General features: G+C 30.4%; 1 protein-coding gene across 1 annotated transcript in view; it reads left to right on the top strand.

The window, feature by feature from the left end:
* The window catches only part of LOC145312568 (uncharacterized), a 49098-nt gene that overhangs the window by 10033 nt on the left and 17000 nt on the right, over positions 1-22065 (top strand). The window contains exons 5-9 of the mRNA XM_080151824.1: positions 2045-2100; positions 3984-4033; positions 11519-11596; positions 18737-18799; positions 21566-21664. Of these exons, the coding sequence (XP_080007950.1) occupies positions 2045-2100; positions 3984-4033; positions 11519-11596; positions 18737-18799; positions 21566-21664 (346 nt within the window). The remainder of the gene's footprint in view (positions 1-2044; positions 2101-3983; positions 4034-11518; positions 11597-18736; positions 18800-21565; positions 21665-22065) is intronic.

Below are 22065 nucleotides of genomic sequence, written 5' to 3'. Positions count from 1 at the left end.
TGCCAGTTTGTGCCTTTTTAATATATATTGTTGTGATAAACGTGCGGTAGTGATTGAACCCTTGAAATATTGTATGTTGCGTTAGTAATTGTTTCAATAAAGTAACAAATGAATAATCTTAGCAGGCTTGCTTGTGTGTGCAATAAACTAGGATCTTAAGGGATAAGACAAAGGAGGATAAATTGATATACGTCTCTAATGATGACAAACAAAATTACTCCTTTCTTAATTAGATTTTTAGGTTGAAATGTTTGGACACAGCAAATCAAGATTTTTTAAAAGTACCCAAAGTTTTTAGTTCCTTTGAAGAGATCATAATTTAAAGTTCATTATCAACTCCCTCCTCTGGTTTTAAATATTTTTACAGAGTGAAATATTTGCGTACGTGAAGGCACACCTCTGCTGGTATATTTATGTAAACCTAATATTATTTGTTCAGACTTATGTCTAAGTATATTTATGCGTATTTAAATATTTTTACTTAATTTTTATTAGAAATATGTTTTAAAAAAGCCCTACAACTGACGTTTGTCAATTTGCACTGCTTGACATTTAATTTCCAAACCGATTCCAAACATGTTCTTAACCATACTAAAAAATCATGCATAAACATGGTATTACAGACAATTTTTCACAACTATTAAAGTACATAAAATTAATGACAGTTTGATTTACCCGAGCCTTGGTCCCTCAGGTTTTACAAAACTTGTTTTAATCTTATAATTTTTATTTTAATATCCGCGAAAAACTGTCTATAATACGATGCGGATGATTAATGTTTACTTATTAATTGTTCAATTTTCAATTTGAAATTATGAATATATTTGTGATTACTGTTCTTAACTGTCATTTATCATATTTTACACTAAATTATAAATATTTATTTGACCTTACTGCTTGTTTTATACAAATTAATCAATTATACGTTTTTAAGCCAACGAATGATTCTAGGAAACATGATTAGGAACCAATGTAAATACAGACCAATTTCCCTTTTACATTAATTGTTGATAAAATAAAATGTTTCACTCATGACTGTAGGCTCAAGTTGTTGATACAATTTTAATACCTTAGAATATGAAATTTAGAACGAAACAAGGATGACAACATCCATAAGTAGAAAAGCAATAAAAATTATGGAAGGACAAACAGACAAAATGAATTATAGAGATGTTCAGTTGATAAATATGCAGTAGTTCATAGAAATCATGAAACCTCCATGAATTTATAATAAATAATATTTCTTATGTCGTTTTATGCATGACCGACAGACTGACGGACAAAGTAAACTATACACTTGATACTCATTGATGCTCATCTTCACCAAAAATTTCTGCCGTCTATCTTCAATAACATCCTCCACAGTGTTACGGATGAAATGACAGATTGAAAAGACAAAGAGAATCATAGAATAGCTTTGCTACTAAAAAAAAACATTATCATCTTACGAAATACAATCTTTCAAAAGACTCAAGAACTTCGCACAATCGTAATCCTAAAGCTTTGTAATTCTAGTTTATAAAATGATAAATTAATCATCTGATCAGAAGTGTTCTGTCATTGATTTTCTTTATTTTTTAAAGTTTATATTTTTAAAGCCCATTAAATGAAATTTTCGGGGTTTTTTTCAGTTAATTATACAAGAGAAGAAAAAATTATTCCTGCGTGAATATTTTTCCTGAGGGTTAAATTCTCCCCCTGCCCCCTCCTTAAAAATGGGATAAAAACATTTAGTGCCAAAACACTTTTGTCTGATATTGGGGATTAGCGATGCAGCACTCGAAGAAAAACAATTTTGCCGTAAGCTTTTCTACAGGCAAAGATATATGTTTTAACTTTCTTGGAGGACAATAAATACATCATTTTTACTTGTTTTAAAGATATATTTTAACATGATGTTTTCAGCCAAAGCAATTAAAATTCTATAATTAGAAGAACTTTTTTAGTTGTTAATAGCAGGAAAGTTAGAGGCAAAATAGTTTTAATTCGGGTATTGCATTCTTAATTAGTTGTTAATAGTTTACTAACAATTTCTTATTTTTAGGAGGGTGGAGAGGAGATCCCAACTTTATCTGCAAGAATTGAAGAAAAACAAAAAAGGAATTTTATTTGTACAAAAAAAAATCTTTAAATATCTTTCACAGAGACAGACTTTTTTTGTTATTTAACGAGGTAAGAACGTGTCTGTCTAACTGTCTTTCTGTCTATCCACTAAGATCTTGCTAACGACTGGACCGATTAGGTTCTTCTTTACTCAAAGCTTCATATAGACTCTATACAATAGTAAGGTTTTTCGTTCTTAAAAACTATAGACCAATTGTGTAATACTTTTGTGAAGTTTTATTTGTCTTTAGATATTTTTAGACTATTTATGAGTGCATATCCTAAATAAGCTTTCTTTACCTTATTCAAATGTTACTGAGTTCTAAGGAACAATTTAAATCTAGCCAAAAAATTAAAATTAAGTTATTGTAAATGATATGCGCACAAAAAAAATAGATAAACTATTCTAAAATAAAGCTGTTTATTTTTTGGTAATTTTGCATAATTGTAAGCATTAAATAACTGAGGGGGAGGGGAGGGGGAATGTCTTTTTGTTGCTGGTTATTACTTGAAGAAAAGTAAAGAAAAACATAATTTATTACTAAAATACTGTAATGTTGCAGGGAGGGAGGGATTATTATATTGTAAATTATATACGTCCCCCAAAGATTCATAAACATGGTCGCTTATTTCGTTGTCTTAAAAATTTTAGTGACTTCATTAAATTTTGTTGGGGTTGTAAAACCAGCAGTTTCCTAACATTTTCACCAATTATTTTAATCTATAAATGGTGTAATTTTGTTTATTCTAATTATGGTGTATATCAATTAATCGTCCATGGTCCAATTCTGGAAATACCCATTTTAATCTAGCTTCTACTAAAAGAATATTTGGGAATAGTCCCTTTCGTGACATCGCCACATAAGGGGCGATTCGTTGTATTTGTAAAATGGCTTTTTACAGGTTATTTTAGGTTATATTGGGTTAGGTGATTGCCCCACAGGGTTAGGTAATTGGCCCCGCAGGGTTAGAGCCCCCCGCAGGGGCTAGAAATAGGAGAAAAGCTACTGTGAAAAATACGAAGAATCGCCACATAAGGTGCGATGTTACGAAAGGGACTATACCCGAATATTTTTTTCATTTTCTAAACACTATCGAAAATCATCGTGTAACTTTATGGGTAATACAATGGATGATAAATTGAAATGCATTGATACAATGATACAATTAAACAAAATACTCATTTTGTAGATTGAAATCTAAAACCTAACAATGAATATTTAATAAAAGTATTTTTGAGTCAATGAATAAAACTAAAATACAATTCAATGTCCCCTTTATCCCTGTAGAATATACAGTTTTAAGCAATTTACTTGTATTTCCCCCACAAAAAATCAAACTCATGTTAACTTAAGGCCGGTTCTAACAGGGTTCTAAGAATATGTTTTTGATAAGGTTTGCTGTTAAATAAAAAAATTTATGATTCTGTTACTTTAATTGAACTGATAATTAGAATTTGTCGATGTTACATGAAACAATACTTTTTGCTAAGAATTTTTTATTACTTTTTAAACATATAGTCAGCTTTTTTAGGTGCTATTGACTTATTAATTTCAATAAATAAATTTCATTACCGTAACAAAATAACAAAATTACTTAGACTAAATAGCTGCTGTGACATTTACCACATAACATTTTTAGACACAACTTTTTCATGATATATTATGTTCAAAAGTTAATAATACGTCTTTTTATATTGCTATAATACTATGTTAACTAATAAGTACATGAAGAAAAAAAATAGGGGCAAAAAAGGTACAAATGTTAATATAAAGGTAAAACATTCAAAACTTGAAATCATGTATTATTAAAATGTATGTTCCTAAATCTGCGAGGAATGCTGTTAAAAAAAGTTGTATAAATAAAAAATTTGCTAGCAGAACATCATGTAACAGCAAAGTCTATCCAAAAGGCCATCCAATCGAAAGAGGTGAGTGGATTTTTTTTCATTTAATTAAAAGACCAACTTGCTAAAAAAGCAGCTACTTTGGTTAGGTTTGTCTGTCCACTCTTTCGATTGTCAGTCCGACATCATTGGAGGTCCTTGAATAGTTATTTATCGAATCGTAATTTATAAAGCATTCCGCGGATATTAAAATTATGAGATTACAGATTATTACAACTAGTTTTTAGTTTTTTTTAGGTCCAAATGTATCTATCGAACTCAATCTCTCTCTCTCTCTCTCTCTCTCTCTCTCTCTCTCTCTCTCTCTCTCTCTCTCTCTCTCTCTCTCTCTCTCTCTCTCTCTCTCTCTCTCTCTCTCTCTCTCTCTCTCTCTCTCTCTCTCTCTCTCTCTCTCTCTCTCTCTCTCTTTTTCTCTTTCTCTCTCTCTCTCTCTCTCTTGCTCTCTCAATTAAGCTAAGTTTTTCTTTCTCTTTCTTTTCTTTATAATTTTTCTCTTTCTTGGTGACTTTATGCATCTATTAAAAGTCACCTTACAATTTCAACTTCTGTCAAGCCCAAGACTAAATGGCATTGCTTATCCTAGAGGAACAAAAGATATTTAAAAAGTTGTTAGGACTGGCACTTAGTATCCAATTACTTTGAAAAGGTAACCTTTGACCATAAGTTCTAATAATTTTTGAAATATGAGTTTAGCATATTTTATATGAGCCAACAAATTTCAACTGCATAAGTAGAAAGAAACATTTGCATGGGTCAGTTAACGATTAATTAACAATGATATCATGGTAGCCACCAACAAAAATACATTGTTCTAATTTTTCTTTCTAAGGCCAAATAAAAGTTTGATTGTTATCCTTTTATCCTAGAATTGGATCCTTTAGTGACCCTCCGGGTTTAACTTTACCAATCTTGGGATAAGTCAACAGAATTTTGATGCTTAACTTTTCACTGATTTAGGAATACATAACTTGAGGATAAACTAAATATCTCCTTGATCCCATGCCAATATTGAAGGCTATGAATGAAAGAAAAAGCACCCATATAATAAATATCAACTGTTTTTCTTAAGTCAAATTTACATTAATTCCTAATTTTTTAGCAAATACCATCTATATGCTCTACAATTCACTAGCAGATGCGTACTTAGCATCTGGTGATCATCATTTGATATTTAGTATAAGAAACATATTTTGTCGTTTTCAAAAAGTTAAACCTCAAAAACCTGTTTAACCATTGCAATTAATTTTGAAAAAAATTATTCTGACTAGCTTTGCCTTTTCCATATAGTGTTTTATAGTTTCTATGTTGCTTTGCTTCGCTTCTTAGGGACAACATTGTCTTTGTTTATTTGTAATAACTGTAATAAATGCATTAATATTTAATATACCTAAATATTTTGTGATTGACCTTGTCTAGGTGCATTAATTCAATTTATAATCAAATTCCAATTACTTAAACCAAACATTTTTAAACAAACTATGTTTTAAAACGCTTAACTTTTCTAAAATTGGATTCCGTAATCCTTAACGTTTAGACTTCATAGTTTATTTAGGCATGTTAGAATTGTTTGATATTTTTTAGACTTGACATAATGATATTTGTTACAGTTAAATTAATTTTTTAAAGGTTAGTGACTCTATAATCATTACCAGAACATGTTGGTTTTCAATCTTTTTGACAAAATGTTTTCATAGAATCACACTAGTCTAAAATAAATTCGTAAAAATTATGTTATTATATGACTTTTTTATTAAAGCACCCCTGCAAGTAATACGCCGTTCTAACTGCTGAAAGACTGAACAAGTAGACCCAGTTCCTAAAATTTGAAGCCTTTAGCTTCAATAACAAAAAAATTTATAGGCATTTCAAAATGACATTTTAAGTATATGAAAATTTGAAAGTTTTCCATTGCTCATGATAGAATTTAGGATTTAAATTACTTAGCCTAGAAACAAAATTTTAAGCTTATTTTCGGCAAAAAGTTTGCGTTCTTTTTCGATGTCTTACAAGGAAAATAAAAAATATATATGTATATGAAAATCTTTATTAGCGCGTACTCTCAAAATTATCTTTTTCTTTCCTCGTTTTCACAGATTTAGAGGAAAGATAAATATATCAGCTCTACTCAGGAGTTACAGGGATAGGACTATGGAAGATAAATCTATCTTCTTTTCCCAAGAAGGATTGGGATATCAAACTGTCAATTACAATGGTATCCAAAGTTTTTCTCATTCATTGGCTTAAAAGCTTTGGCTACTTTTTTCAAATGTGAAGGTTCAGTAGTGTTTAAACTTTTTTACCAATATTTTTAATTCAACACATGAAGTAATTTTGTTTATCATGATTGGGAATTTGAATTGTATTATCTCTTAAGATCCCTGGAGATACTCTTTAGCCAAAATCTTTATACTAAGGAAGTTGTAAGAATTTGGCTTTAAAGATCAAGTTTTTTTCGTCGGGTAGCTACCCATTAAAGACCCATCCGAACGTCCGTAAGAGACATTCAAATGTGATGTTTGGACTTATCCTAATTGTAGAAAATCTTCGCTTTTAAGAATATACTAAATAAAAAGATTTTACATTGTTCAAGTTGTAAACATAACATTGTGAGAAAATGATATTTTTACATTTTCACAGCCAATGAAAATATTTCTTTTTTTTTCATTTTTGGCATTACACGACAAAAAAAATTAAGAGAAAGAAAAACTATTTTGCCTAGTAAAAATGCATGTGGCCGTTTGCCTCACATTATATCTGAAACAATGTTTAAAAATGTACATTTTGAGAGAAAAAAAAACTTAATTTTTTATGCTTATCTAAGTTTTCAAAATTTTTAAAAATGGGTTGGAAATTTCGGTGGTCAGAATATGGGTTATCTTTCCAAAAAGGTAGATGAATACTCTCATATTAATCTCATCCTTTCTTCTACCCAACAAAACAAATTCATAATTTTAGGAGGTCGATTAATATGTCAATCATTTTTCAGATATTATTATAAAATAATTTATTTGTTATTAATATCTAAGAAAAGTTCTTTTAACTTTTGTAAAAGTATTTGATAAATCCCTTTTTTTCAATTCATTGTTAGTCTTAAGCAATGAATGTCCTAAACTGTGATATGTAAAGTGCTTTCATACGAAGTACATTGCTTACTGACAAATGATACCTCCCTATTTTTTACATAAATTGAAACAAAGGGGTGTAGTTTTTCCTTTGTTTGTTTGGACAGGTAAGGTTATGTTGTGTACTGGGTACCCCCTCAAGGGGTTAAGCATAGTTTGGAATTATTTACCGAGATAATTAAAGCTCAATTTAAATTTTTAGAAAGAGAATGAACTTTATAATAGTGTTAAACTTTAAGTGTTGAAGTTTATTTGAATTTTGTCTTTATTGTAAGTGCTTATAAAAGAAATTAAAGTTGGAATAATAGCTTGAAACACATAAAACACTAGTAATAGTATGTATTACAGGACCACGGGATTTGGTCGTGTTTAAGGACAGAAACCTGATATAGAATTTGAAAATAATGCAAAAATAATAACCTTTCCAAAGTAATTTTAGAAACATTAGTACCATTAAATGTCTACTGTACCCTCCCCCCTTGTTTTTAGATAATTAGAAATAGTATTGTGGCGTATTTTTTGTTTGTTTGTATTTTACCTTAGGATAGGTTATGTTATATTGGATACAGTAAAGTCCTGTATGGTTTGGGTCCAATTAGGACTTAGGCATGAATAAGTAATAACTAGCCCCCCCCCCCCCTACTTTTCTAATTTTGTGCTCATTAGGCAGTTAGAGAAAAAGTATATTATATTTTCTTTAACATTCTATGTTCATGTTTGTGCATACGGCACAACCCAATCCTGCAATTCTGTGGTACGTATACTAGTCAGAAAGGGGTCGATTAAGCCTCAGACACTAATGTTAAATAAATATTGTTGTTTTTTTAAATAATTTTAGTAAAAATTATAAGATTTTCAGTCTACGTATAGTTATTTTAATCTTCAAATTATACCTATATTTGTTAATGTTTAACAATAAACCAGTTGACAAAAATTTGCCTAAACCGACAAACATTCATATTTACTTGCTGAAGTAAGTTTTCACCCTAGTTATAAAGTAGCTATATACTATAACTTTTCTTAATAATAAAATTTAAAAAGTTGTCTACTAAAACTCTATTATCCGACCCATAATTTATAGAAGAATCTTAAATCTTTTTTTATTAGTACAAACACTATTCTCTTGCATTTGAATAAAATACTTTTAGAATAAATTGTCTATTTCAAAATAAATGGTATTTAAAATCTAAAAATATTGTCTAACAACCATTGATAGATAAATGTTATTTCTTAAAAATCTAAGATGACCTTTCACACCGCTAATTTAACTTTTTATGGACATTATAATGTCATGTAGATGCTTAGTGATTCTAACAGGGTGAGCGGTTGCGAGTCCCTGTTTGGGGCGCGAATTCTGATAAGTCCCACTGGCGGAAAAGTGTCCGGCGACAGACCGTCAGTCTACCACATGATCACATGAATATTCACACAAAATCTTCCTGTAAATTTGATAGACCAGCAGACCAAAATTTATTGAGAGTAGATGTTCATTAGGTAGAAAAATTTCCACAAACATATCAGCCATCTATTTAAATACCCCATTTTTTAAATTGAAATGCTCTCTAGGGCTTTAAAGTCAGAGTGACAGGCAAACATCATATATGCTTATGGTGAGCAGAATTTTCAAAAAAAGCTTAATTAGGACAACAAAATGTTATCTTATTATAACTATATCTTAAATAGCAGCCAAGATAATTGAAAAACTGTCAGCCGGACAGACATACATTTAAAACTGAAGAGTAGGTTTGCTACAAAAAAAGTTGTGCTATGTATTGCAGGATTATTAGCATTCTAAGTGGCACTTGTTTATTTCTTTAGGGAGATATGAAATTTCATCTTTATGTAACTTACAGAAAGAGTGAGAGAGAAAACACTATGTGCTTTTGAGCTAAACAAGTCAGTCGAGGGAGTGAGAGAATACACTATGTGTTGGAACTAAGTAAGTTGAATGAGTAAGAGAGAGCACTATGTGCTTTGGAGCTAAGTAAAAGATAGCACTTTTTGTTTTTAAACTAAAGTTGAAAGAGAGAGAGAGAGCACTGTATACTTATAGACTATGTAAGATGAAAAAGTGATAGAGAGTTAAATGATTTTAAACAAATCCATACCTTTTAAAGGTTAAAATCATTGGTAAAAAAGTGTTGACACAGCTAGTTTGTTCCATCCAATGTCTTTAATGCACCGAATGAGAAATATTTATTCATAAAATTACATTTATATATAAAATTCGATATTTTTTTCAAAGATTGTTTACTCTTTTAACATCAAAATAATTGAAATCATACATACTATTCTTAAATTATGTTAATCGTAAAAATGCATAAAATATTATGTATAATTAAAAAAAAATAATGTAAAATTGAAATAGTATCTGGTATATACCATTACTATTATGTCGGTTTAAAAAAGGAAATCAATGTTTATAAAAACGCTGATATGTAAACAAGAATGTACCATTCCAGTTTCGTCTCTATTGAAAGTGGAATGGTACATTACAAAAATCATATTTTATAGTGACAAACCCGTAATAATAGATTATATTTCTGATTTTATAAAAATGATTTCACCCTCCTAACTGTAATATGATAAAAATCTTGAAAAATAAAAAAATTAAACAACATGTAATAACAAACAAAAAGATGAAAAAAGCGAGAGAAGGATATATTGTTAATTTTATTCTGGTCCTTGCTCTATTTTCACTTTATTTTATGCATAAAAATAAAAACAAGAGTGACAGTATGCATATCAAGTAGATTACACTCATAAATATAACAATTTAGATTGTAATAAAAAAGGCTTTTTAAAAACAAAGCTTTCCTATAATTGTGGTCGGTCTGTAGGTTTTTTAAGATACTTTTTAAAAAGTTTGTCAAAGAATAACTATTTTGTTTATTATAATCTTTTTTAATCTTAATGGTGTTATTTTAGAAAAATTATTCCATAAGATAAAGAATTAAAAGTGACTTAAGAAATTCAAAAAATCTTACTTGCCCAATATTTTAATCTCATATTTTGTGACTATTTCAAAAAAAGTAATTATACAATACATACTTATTATAAACAATCATAATAATTATCAAATTCCAATAATGTAAAAACAATAACAGTCTAGTCATTATCAGGGATTTAAAGGGATAAGACAATGTATAGAGCCATTGATGCTACACAAAATCACCGCTTCTGTATTACAATTAGTGGTTGAAATGTGTGGACCGGACACTCAACTTAATGGACCAACCAAAATTTGATAAAGTCAACAAAGTTGTTAACCCATCGAATAAGAAAACGTTATGATAAAACTTTGGGGACTGGTGTAGGAAACTACCCAATGTAACCTCCCTTCCTGAGTCATTATGCATTAGAATAGTCAGTCTGTATAGATAATACCTATAATACTGCAATGAAAGAATATAGATAGAAATATATTATTTCAACAATAAATCTAAATAAAGTAACAATATGTTTGTCTGTCTGTGTGTTGTAATATAGGATTATGCGAACAGTAAATTTTCTCTTAAATTTAGGAAAGGTTTATAACTATTTCAAGGAAGATTACCTGTACCCTCCTTGAAAGGAATAACTCAAAAAAAATACCACCATTCCCTCAATTGCCCCGAGAGGCATCTAGGGGCTTAGCAGTTAGTATTACATATTAAAAACATATTTACTATCCGCAGAAAACTGTTAATGAATTACGATATATCCTTATATAAAATGTGTGTCTGTATGTACAGCGTGTGTAATAAAGGATCTCTGTAACCGACAAACCGAGATGGAGAAATAACCAGAGAAATAACTATTTATATTTCAGCTGAATATGAGAAGCAACACACACTGCAGACCAAGATTTGTATTGTTCCCTGTACAGTTCTACCCTTCCTAATTATATCTATATTTCAGCTGAACATGAGAAGCAACACACACTGCAGACCAAGATTTGTATTGTTCTCTGTACAGTTCTACCCTTTCTGTTCTTAGTACAGTTCTACCCTTCCTGTTCTTAGTACAGTTCTACCCTTCCTGTTCTTAGTACAGTTCTACCCTTCCTGTTCTTAGTACAGTTCTACCCTTCCTGTTCTTAGTACAGTTCTACTCTTCCTAATTATATTTATATTTCAGCTGAACATGAGAAGCAACACACACTGCAGACCAAGATTTGTATTGTTCCCTGTACAGTTCTACCCTTCCTAACTATATATATTATTTCAGCTGAACATGAGAAGCAACACACACTGCAGACCAAGATTTGTATTGTTCTCTGTACAGTTCTACCCTTCCTAACTATATCTATATTTCAGCTGAACATGAGAAGCAACACACACTGCAGACCAAGATATGTATTGTTCTCTGTACAGTTCTACCCTTCCTAATTATATTTATATTTCAGCTGAACATGAGAAGCAACACACACTGCAGACCAAGATTTGCATTGTTCTCTGTACAGTTCTACCCTTCCTAACCCTAGGCATATCATCAAGTAATATTTGGATATAGTTATAGAGCAGCTTTGCTAGTAAGATAAAATAAAACTTTAATTATGCATTTGGAATCGTACACCTACTTTTTCACATACCTCTGGAAACAGTTGATAATAACACATATCCAGAACTTAATTATAGAAGGTCCTATTCACTAAAACCCCAACTATTGTAGACAAACTACCCTTGGATTTTATGGTAATGAGTTGCACCAGGTTTGGGCCAAGGCATTCTCTCTACTTTAAATGTCGGTGTTGGAACTATATTTAACGAGAGAGAGGGGGGGTAGGAGTTTCTGTGATTGACTATGTTGCACGCTAGGAGACTTTGAGCAAAACCGCCGACATTTTAATTGAAAAACACTGTCAAATTTTGATTTTGTTCAAGGGGATGATGGATTGTTTTAAAATTACATGATTATATCATGCTATATTTGGAAGGAAAAATGTTAAGTTTGTATTATTCAACAATGAAAAGTAATGATAAGTTTGAGAAATGCAAGTTTAAAAGAAAAGAGGGCTGTAACAAAATGTATGAATTTTATTATTGGTAAAAATAATAAAGGTACTAAGAAAGAGAGGGAATGTCTGATTGAGCCAATAGGAGAATCGCATCGGAATTTACATTGGATCTCATTGGTTGAAATTATGTACACATTTTCCTACGAAGGCATGTTTTTTTTCATTTCATACATACATAAAAGACAGCTGTTAACAGTATATTTTCTTAGTAGAAAGCTTTGCGGAATCAGAATTAATTGCCCAAAAATTTCGTTTACAATTTGAAAGCTTGAAACAAAGTTGGATTCTTAAAAAAAAAGTTAGGCTGGCAACTCGCTGGTGAGGCAAAATTATTTTTGTGAAAAATCCTCCAAAATCGAATAAAAAAATTTACAAAAATGAAATAAAATCTTAAGAGGGTTATTAACATATGATTTTGTTTAATTTTTGTAGATTTTTAATGTGCTTTTGGATGATTATTCACAAAAATAATTTTGCCTCACTATCGAATAGCGTTTCTATCATTTTTTAAGAATCCACATCAGCTTGAGTCGAAAGTAAACAATACTTTTGTCTGCTAGGAATGTTCTCTCTTAGATTTGACGAAAAAAGGGTTCAGAATATTCTTCTACTCTTCTATTTCTATTGTAAAAATACAAGAAATATGAAAGTAAGCGAAGCGATAACAAAGAATATATATTTTTTAATAGAAACATCAAGTTGTTGTAAAGTAGTAAAATAAATCTGCATAAACACAAAACTAAAAATCATTATTTGATTTATCATTAGCAGTTATGCATCCCCTAGAGTCATACAGGGGCATTTGAGATAAGGAAGGGATGGATATTTTAGCCTCAACTTTCATTTTTAGCTTTTAAGATAATTTTTTTTTTTTATAAAATTCCTTGGCGATCTAATGGCGATTTCTCATAAGAGGGTGAAATCGTTGCCAACCTTCCCAGACCTATAAGAATCGTTGCATGACGGAGAGACTTTTTCATATAAGGATAAATAACAGATGGACATGTAGTCAAGCTTTAGTTATATAGCTTAGTTAAAAAAAGTAATTCCCCCTGAGAAATACACAAACCACCGGCAATAAATTATAGAGAACCATCGCTCCCGAAATGATGAGTGTCCTTCGACATTGAATCGACTTATTGAACCTGGGCAAAATGCACAAAAAATGAAATGCTGTTTCTGAAATCAATCATAAAATTATTATCACAGCACAAATTAAGATAAGCTTAGGTAATAACTCAATTATTTTGCAATGCAAGGGATGAGCGTTAGGAACCGCTTATAATGGTCAAGTGAATTCAGAATTCTGTTGCTTTAAAATCAAAGCTCCTCCTTATCTCAATTCTAAATAGACAGCAATATTAGATGATCTGGTGCTTTTCCTCAAAGTACATGTTGCGCACTGAAAATTTATTTTTAAAATGATTAAAAATAAGGGGGGACTATTAAAAATCTATTTATTTATTTCAAAATAAGGAGGTGGGGGGTGGGTTCTTTACTTGACTAGACACTTTGAGGGAAACCGTTAATTTTCTGATGTAAACTAAAATATGTTTCATGGCTAGAAAGGCACTTTAATTTATATGTAATTTATAACTAAGTTATATTTAGCACCATAATGTAAAGTGATAAAAACAATAGTTTTCATTTACATATCCACGGACAACACTTTATGAAACAATATGTATTACGTAAATTTGGGAAGTATTCATTCTAGTTTTGGTTCTTTGTATTGAGAAATAGCTGCATTTTTGTTATATGGATTTTTATGACAATCTTGGCTTCAACAAATATTATGTAAGCATGTTGGTTTTGGTGGTAAAATAGATAGATAGATGGATAGAAAATAAGTAGATAGATAGACAGATAGATTTTTATGACAATCTTGGCTTTAACAAATATTATGTAAGCATTCTGCTATAGATGGTGAAATAGATAGATAGATGGATAGAAAATAAGTAGATAGATAGACAGATAGATTTTTATGAACAATCTTGGCTTCAACAAATATTATGTAAGCATGCTGCTAATGAAGCTGAAATTCATAGATAGATAGTAAATAAATAGATATATAAACCATTTCATATAAAAAATTATAAAAACTAAATTAACATTCGATTGTCAAACGTTTTGTCGTAGTCTAACTGCATATTATTAAAAAGATTCATTTAGTTGCACAGAATTAATTGAAGATTTAAAATGTAACCTTTCTTCTTAATATTCCACAATCAACAGGAGCTATTCTTTATATAAAGGTGATATTTATCAATTGAACGTTGAGTAGTTTTTAAACACAATTCTAAGATTTTTGGGGCTTTTTTTAATCCCCACCAACTCTTCTAAAGGCTAGAGCACCGCCTCTGGTATCTAATACATGACGGTTTCACTTAGTGCCTAGTCAAGCAAAAAACCAAACCACTTTAATAAAAAATCTTTAAAATTAAGAATGACGAGGCCGTAGTAAGGTTATTCTACATTGGGTAATGACTGGGTAGCTCCGCAGGGTTAGGGCACTGCAAGATCTCACAGGGTTAGGAACCCCTTTCTTCATCAGGTACATAAAAAACTATCACATATATATGGGGGATTTAATGGTCAACCGGCATTGTGAGGCAAATCACTAATACATTAACAGACCGGAAACTAGGCCGTATTCTCAATTAACGTGCCGGAAACTAGGCCGTATTCTCAATTAACAGACCGGAAACTAGGCCGTATTCTCAATTAACAGGCCGGAAACTAGGCCGTATTCTCAATTAACGTGCCGGAAACTAGGCCGTATTCTCAATTGTTTTCCTTGTACAATACTTTTGTCACAAATACATATATCAGAATTGGTATCAGGTAGAATAAATATTAAATGAATAGGTACCATTAGATATTTTTAGTAGCAAAGCTACTCTATAATTCAGGACGTAACGCTATAAGGGAAATTTTACGGCTGTTATTTTTCGTATGACATATGCGTATCTCATCTATGCGCTTTTTCCCCGTCTGTTGGTCATACTTTAATAGAATTAATTTTAATATTGAAGGTTTCGTGACTTTATTTGATTTTTTTGCATTTTATTTCTCTTTGTTCTTTCATATGAGAACTAAAAAATATGATTATTAAATACAGACTGACAACAAAACTAATTGAATAATATCCATTAAATGATTTTGGATTGAGGCCTCTCTGTCCGAAAGTCCGCCAACGATGGTTCTGATCAATGAGTTGTGTATGTAAAAAATTTCCTGTCTGTTTTAAACTTTGCTTAATGATTCTTGTAAAATTTAGGTATAATCTGAAATCCAAATATAGATTTTTCTACAATTACTTTTAATTGTTATACTATCATGGTTTGTGTACTGGTGATATTTGATACGATTGGGTATAATCTTATAAGCGTAGAATCCCTGTTGTCATCCTTGTTATAAAACCTTTTATACTCTAGCTGGTGTTACATAACATTACTCTTTTTACAATAAAAGTAAATAAAATGTTTTTTGGGGGAAAATAAACGTAAAATATAGGGACAATCATTGTGAATTTTAAAAAAATTTCACGAATGTTCAATTTTTCAATTATGTCAGTGAATTTATTATAATTAAAGTTAGAATTTCAAATGAGAAATGTTGATAAAGAATGATTTAATAATTTTTTGCCAATCCCAGTAAGCGGAGGGAGTGGATTAAACTCTAAATAACATTAATACCTAAAGTTTTCATATTCAACCTTTTTTTGATAGGTTGTTTCCTAACTAGTGTTCAAACTTTTCAACCAGTTTAAACTAAAGAAGGGGTAATTTTGTTTATCAATTGGATAAAAATCAATTTATTGTCCATGTTCTTGTCCATTTAGATCCCTGGTTACACAATTTCTATTAAAGATAGGAGAGGGAGGGAGGGTGTAAGAATTTGGTATGACAATAACCATTGCTAGAAATTGGATACGGATATGAAATGTATTTCTATTACCATTACAGTTTCTAGATATATACTAGCAACTCTCTTTACAGTGTGTGTGTGTCTGTATACTGTATAGGTATACGTCTATGATAATATAAAAAGGACGACAATATCCATAAAATTAAATAATATCGAACAAACAAACATCGACTAAGACAGAAATTTTAAAGAGATATCTTAAATTTGATACAAATATGCCGTTAAATGGTATGCTTAAAAATAGATTATAGAGTTGCTATGATTTCTAAATTGTACCTAACAGCTTAGCAAACACCACCAAAATTTAATAAAACAAGGATGACAACATCCATAAAAGCGAAGCTTTGAAATGTTAGGACAAACGAACATTAACACTTATAGAGTGTCAGAACTTAATAATTAAAATACAAATGCATAAAATTCGAAACAAAATTGTATGTAAACTGATTTCATGCAGGATAATGTTTTAGGACATACTTACATTTTTAGCACTTGATTATAGAGATGATTCTCTTATAACATTGTACATTGTTGTCCTAGAAATCAGTATTTCAACAATCGGATCAATCGGATAATTATAATACATAAAAATGTGTTGTTAAAAAGTTAAAAATCAACATGTTTAAAATGAACGTACGGATATTCTGGTAACAATTATAAAGTTGCTACGCTTTCTAAATCGTGACTAACTACTACATGAATCGCCATGTAAAGTTTAAAATCGAAAGGACAATTCTTAACAAAAAGAGCTAACCGTTACGGACGTACGGACCGACCCTAATTATAGAAAAGCTTCGTTTTTAAAAACGAAAACGATGGGCAACATCACACAGATTATTATTATAGATTTAACATACAAATGAAACATTTATTTAGGGCTTATAGTATTTTACTTATTTCATTTTATTTATTGAAAAATTAATTATTTTCTATTACCTATTTAAAACTCTTTTTCCTATATAGGTAAAGTGTATACATGTATTTTTTATGTCTGAGTGTTAAGAGATGTGTTTCATTTATGTGTGTGAGTGCGTGTGCATTAATAGCAGGAAATAAAAAGACAAGGCATAAAGGGAATCTTAACGGTAAGGCATTTCTAAATAAAGGGTTGGTGGGATTGTGCCCTAGTTTTCTTGAGGATTTTAAGATAAATTGACAGTTTCAAGTAAATGGCTTACTGATGATTGTTCATCTTTAATTTTGAAAAATTATCCAAACAAAGAAATGTTCATATAAGTCTTTATATTCTATGTTTACTGTAATTTTGCTAAATTAAATTCGATTTTTTTGAAAATTATTCACATCATAAAATTGCATATTTAAAATTATGCTAAAAAGGTCATAAGTTTTTTTTTTAATATTTGCCCTTCACCCCTGTTATGTCTATGTGTCTTGAGTGAGCAGTAAGCTGGAAAATTCACATTAGTATTCTCAACGTAAAGACACAGGCATTTACAATTTTCAGGCACCCAGCTTTTACATAAATAACTATCTCTATCAACATTTATGTTTTAAATGTTGTAGGCAAATTGTTTTGCTTAACATATAAACCCATAACGCTTAAATTTAACCACACTTAGACACAGACAGAAACAAATCTTTTATATATTTATTAAAAAGTTAGCAGGAAAATTGTTTTACTTCCCTGTTATATAGGCTGTATACTTGTAAACATTAGACAAATACAAATCCAATTTTTTTGGACATGATATTTAGGTGTTTATAATAAAAAGTACATTTATTTGTCGTTTAGAAACAGTATAGGGAAAATTATCAAAATTAATTCGACCTCTAATTGTGGGAAATCAAGGCGTGTTAAAGTGATTACTTATTTATCATATTTACTCAATATCCATGATTTTTTGAAATGGGTCTTTTTTGCATTAAATTTTATTGAAATAAGCAAAATGGAATGTTTAATCCTAGCACCTGATTTTATTTTAAAAACTTGTTTATCAAAGAATACTGAAACTATATAGTCAAAAGTGTTAATAAAGTTAAGGGTTCCCGGTTCATGCCCCACCACATGCAAAATTAACTCTGATGAATTTAGCCATACTGATGTGCCCTAAAAGCACAAAACACTGTGTCTATGAATATTTTTAAAAATATGGGAAATTGCTAAATTTGGTTAAAAACCTAAAATGAAATTACAATTGCTGTATTTATAAATTGGTGCATTCATGATACTCTCTGAATTATTTATTCATTTTACATATTGGTTGTTGCTTGTTTAATAAAAGTTCAAGGTTGAAAATAATTAAATTTATCAACGCAGGGAATATTTGTTTTTTTGTTTGTTTTCAAATGAAACAATTTAATTTTATAGAAAATAAATTTTTATTTATAATGATTTGACTTAATTTATATTTTCAAGAAATTGTAAACCCTAATTCATCATTTTGGAACAAAAACGTCTGATGATGTGAAATTGTTCCATAAACGCTCAGAGGGGAGTTTTCTACACTCTCCTTAAACAAGTTATTAGTTGCCATTTTTAATCTTCTAACGGTTTTACAATCTCTTTGTCTACTCTCTGTAAACCCAGTGCACGCCATGAAACATATTATTTTACTTTAAGCCTTGTTCGTGCATAACTAAAATGATGAAACAATTCTATTACTAATTATTCTATGGAAGCAAAATATTTACACTTAATGATATGACGAAATTTAGTTGCTACAATCCATCGACTCTGGTTCATGGGAGTTATTGAGCTCAGCAATTGGGAAGTTACAGGTTTGTTATCTAATATCTATCTATCCATCTTTTCTTTATCTGTGAATAGAAGCCGGAATTACTTGTCAATATTTTTTTCAATAATTATTCTTTCTATATTTCTTTTTGTTTGAATCTAATTACCTCTATTGTTTTGCTTACATACATTTAAAGCTATCATTTTATTATTATTTTTCTCTTTCTTCTTTTTTCTGGTCTTCGTCTTCATGGATCATAAGAGAAATAGAGATGGATGGTATTGGTCATCCAGTCCTATGTCCACTCCTATCAATTTTATAATTTTTAATTTGCTAATCTTAATACCTACCTTATCTATCTCACAAATGACATAAAAGGAGTGTCAGAACCCCAAAAGAAAGAAAGAATTGCCTTCCTCTTGTTTACAACTCAAAGGCTTCATTTTCCACTAGCTAATCTTTGTGCACACCACTGCTTACATTCTATTTATTTTTTCTCTAAGATTTTAATATCGAGGTTTCGTGAAAATAAAATATTTTTTTTTTAAAAGGCTCAATTTTTCCACTTTCTTGTAGTTATACATATTAGATTTTGAAAAGCATTTTACTGTTTAAAATATTTTGGCTATACTATGTTTATATTTGTTTTTACACGGTAGTAAAACTATTTTGAAGTTGTATATGAATAACTAAAACAATACTTGATGCTTTTAAGAATGGGATTAGGATGTAAAACAAATATTAAATTTTTCGGGTATAGTCCTTTCCACGACATCCCTCCATAAGGGGCGATTCTTCGTATTTTTCACAGTAGCTTTTCTCCTATTTCTAGCCCCTGCGGGGGGCTCTAACCCTGCGGGGCCAATTACCTAACCCTGTGGGGCAATCACCTAACACAATATAACCTAACCTAACCTAAAATCACATATAAAAAGCCATTTTAAAAATACGACTAATCGCCCCTTATGGAGGGATGTCGTGGAAAGGACTATCCCAATTTTTCTTTTTAATTTTTAGTAGAGCATCTTATTAAGATTTTTCTGCATGTCTGTCACTTCATCAAGAACTTTACATAAAATTATATTATACCTCTTTTGGTTATTTTTAGATTCACCCTCCTATAAATCCATCCCCCTACACCCCCCCCCCCCCTTGACAAGGGTCTCCTATACTCACCTGATACAACCCTGTTAAACAGCTTAGGGGAGCGTATAGTTAAAAAAAAACACCCTGAAATTTAAAGGGGGGGGGGGGGTGGGGGTTAAAAAAATGTTGCTCGCTTTGCGCCTCAATTTATAGTCAAAAGACTCTTTTTGACTTTTGAATTTGTTGATTTTGTAGGTGTGTGGACACCTAGGAGATGTTTATCCACTCCCCTGGCCTTAAATTGAACCCCTCTCATTGTTTGTATTACAACTGCAATAAGCTCATACCCCCCTCGATATTTTTAAGGAGTGTCAGAATTTTCGGTTGCACCCTCGCGCACCCGAACCCAATTAAAGACTTAATTAATACTAGGGACTATTTACAGTCCAATTTACATGCACTTTTTAAACTTACGTATATTCTAGGTCTACCTGGTATATCTCACCGACTTGTCATGTACTATTTTTTGTATCTGAAGATAAAAGCATAAGCGTACATTGTTGTGTATACACCTATTACATTTACATTCCTAAACCTTTCATACATCAATCCATTCCTAAGATTTTATGCTACAAAAGTATTACAGTACAGTAACTGGATATCCTGCTTTGTATATTTACTGTGGAATTATGCTATCAGAAGTCCTCAGAACTTATTTTATATCCAGGGACCTAAAGGGAAAAGACAAAGGAAGATAAATTGTTATATAGATATGTTTGTCTCCTTATATTAATGGAGGAAAATTTTAGACACTGTATTTGACTACACCAATTTAGCTTTATTAATTAACCCCTAACATTTTTAAGGCAACTCATAGCAGAATCAGTACAAATTACAGTCTAATGTCCCAACCCTCCTTGCACAATCATATTATATCTGTCAATATGTATATCTGTGTATATCTTATACATTATAAATTATTTGTTCTTATATATTACGCCTCTGAAAAATGTATTTAAGGCAAATACAACCTAACAAGTTTTTCTAAAGTACCTAAAGATTTTTAGCTAATGAATGATTAATTAGAAAAACATTGGGGACCAGCACAATATTTAGTTCAATGTCACCTCACTCTATGATTATACTTCTTCTTTTAAGTTCTATAAAACTGATATAAGAATCACCACAAAATACCAAACCAAAAAATCTTTAGATTTGGTGTCAAAATACATGAAATATAACATGAGAAAAAAATGGACTTACTAATTCGTAGTACCGTCTTATACTAGCTATGTAGTAGTAACACTTAGAAATACAAGAAAGAATACACATAAACCTTGAAGAAAATGGATGTATCTCAATTTTCATATTCTATCAATTTATGTTCGTATGCTATCTATTTTATAAATATACATATTTTGAAAGGTAAAGCGTAGTTTATATACTTACATATAAGTAATTGTCTTTCTAATGTCTTCTATAGCATTCACATACATTTATTTTCAATATAACACATATAGAGATTGATTTATTTCCATTTCATTATTAATCCTTTAAAAAGTTGCTATCTATTTTTTTCATCTATTTTTGATTTAACTAATATTATGTTCTTTTATCTATCTATCCATGTATCTATCTATCTATTTAGATTGTCCAGACCACTGGATCCTATGGTCAGGTAGCTGTTATTTCTACATGCCAGACTCATTATCTATCTATCTAGATTGTCCAGACCACTGGATCCTATGGTCAGGTAGCTGTTATTTCTACATGCCAGACTCACAATCTTGGGAAGAAGCAAAAGAAACATGTGCTAGACTAGGTAAAGAATGTTTTGTTCACTTTTTTGTTCTTATGTACATATAGGACTAAAATACAATAATTTTGTTGTATTCAGTAGCGTGTACAGGGTTTTGTCAAGAAAGCACACCCGAAAATTTTGACACCCCCCTTTAACAAAAAACGAGGGGGGGTGTTAATAATGCAATTAGTTTATTATTGTCTTAAATATCTATCTATCTATATATCTATCTAGCTTGTACCTTGTGTATAAATTTCCAGGTAGAACAATCTATCTAAGTAACTACCCATCCATATTATCTATCATATTTATCATATTATCTATCTATCTCGATAACTCGTACCTGGTTTATATAACTTCTGATGAGGAAAACAATTTATCCATCTATCCAGCTAACTATTTAATTTGTTTCACCTACATAT

This window comes from Acartia tonsa, chromosome 2 (assembly GCF_053477335.1).
Source record: "Acartia tonsa isolate MP-2025a chromosome 2, ASM5347733v1, whole genome shotgun sequence".
In the NCBI taxonomy this organism is placed as follows: Eukaryota; Metazoa; Arthropoda; class Copepoda; order Calanoida; family Acartiidae; genus Acartia; species Acartia tonsa.
Note: the sequence above shows the minus strand (reverse complement) of the source record. Positions and strands in the feature narration are given on the sequence as shown.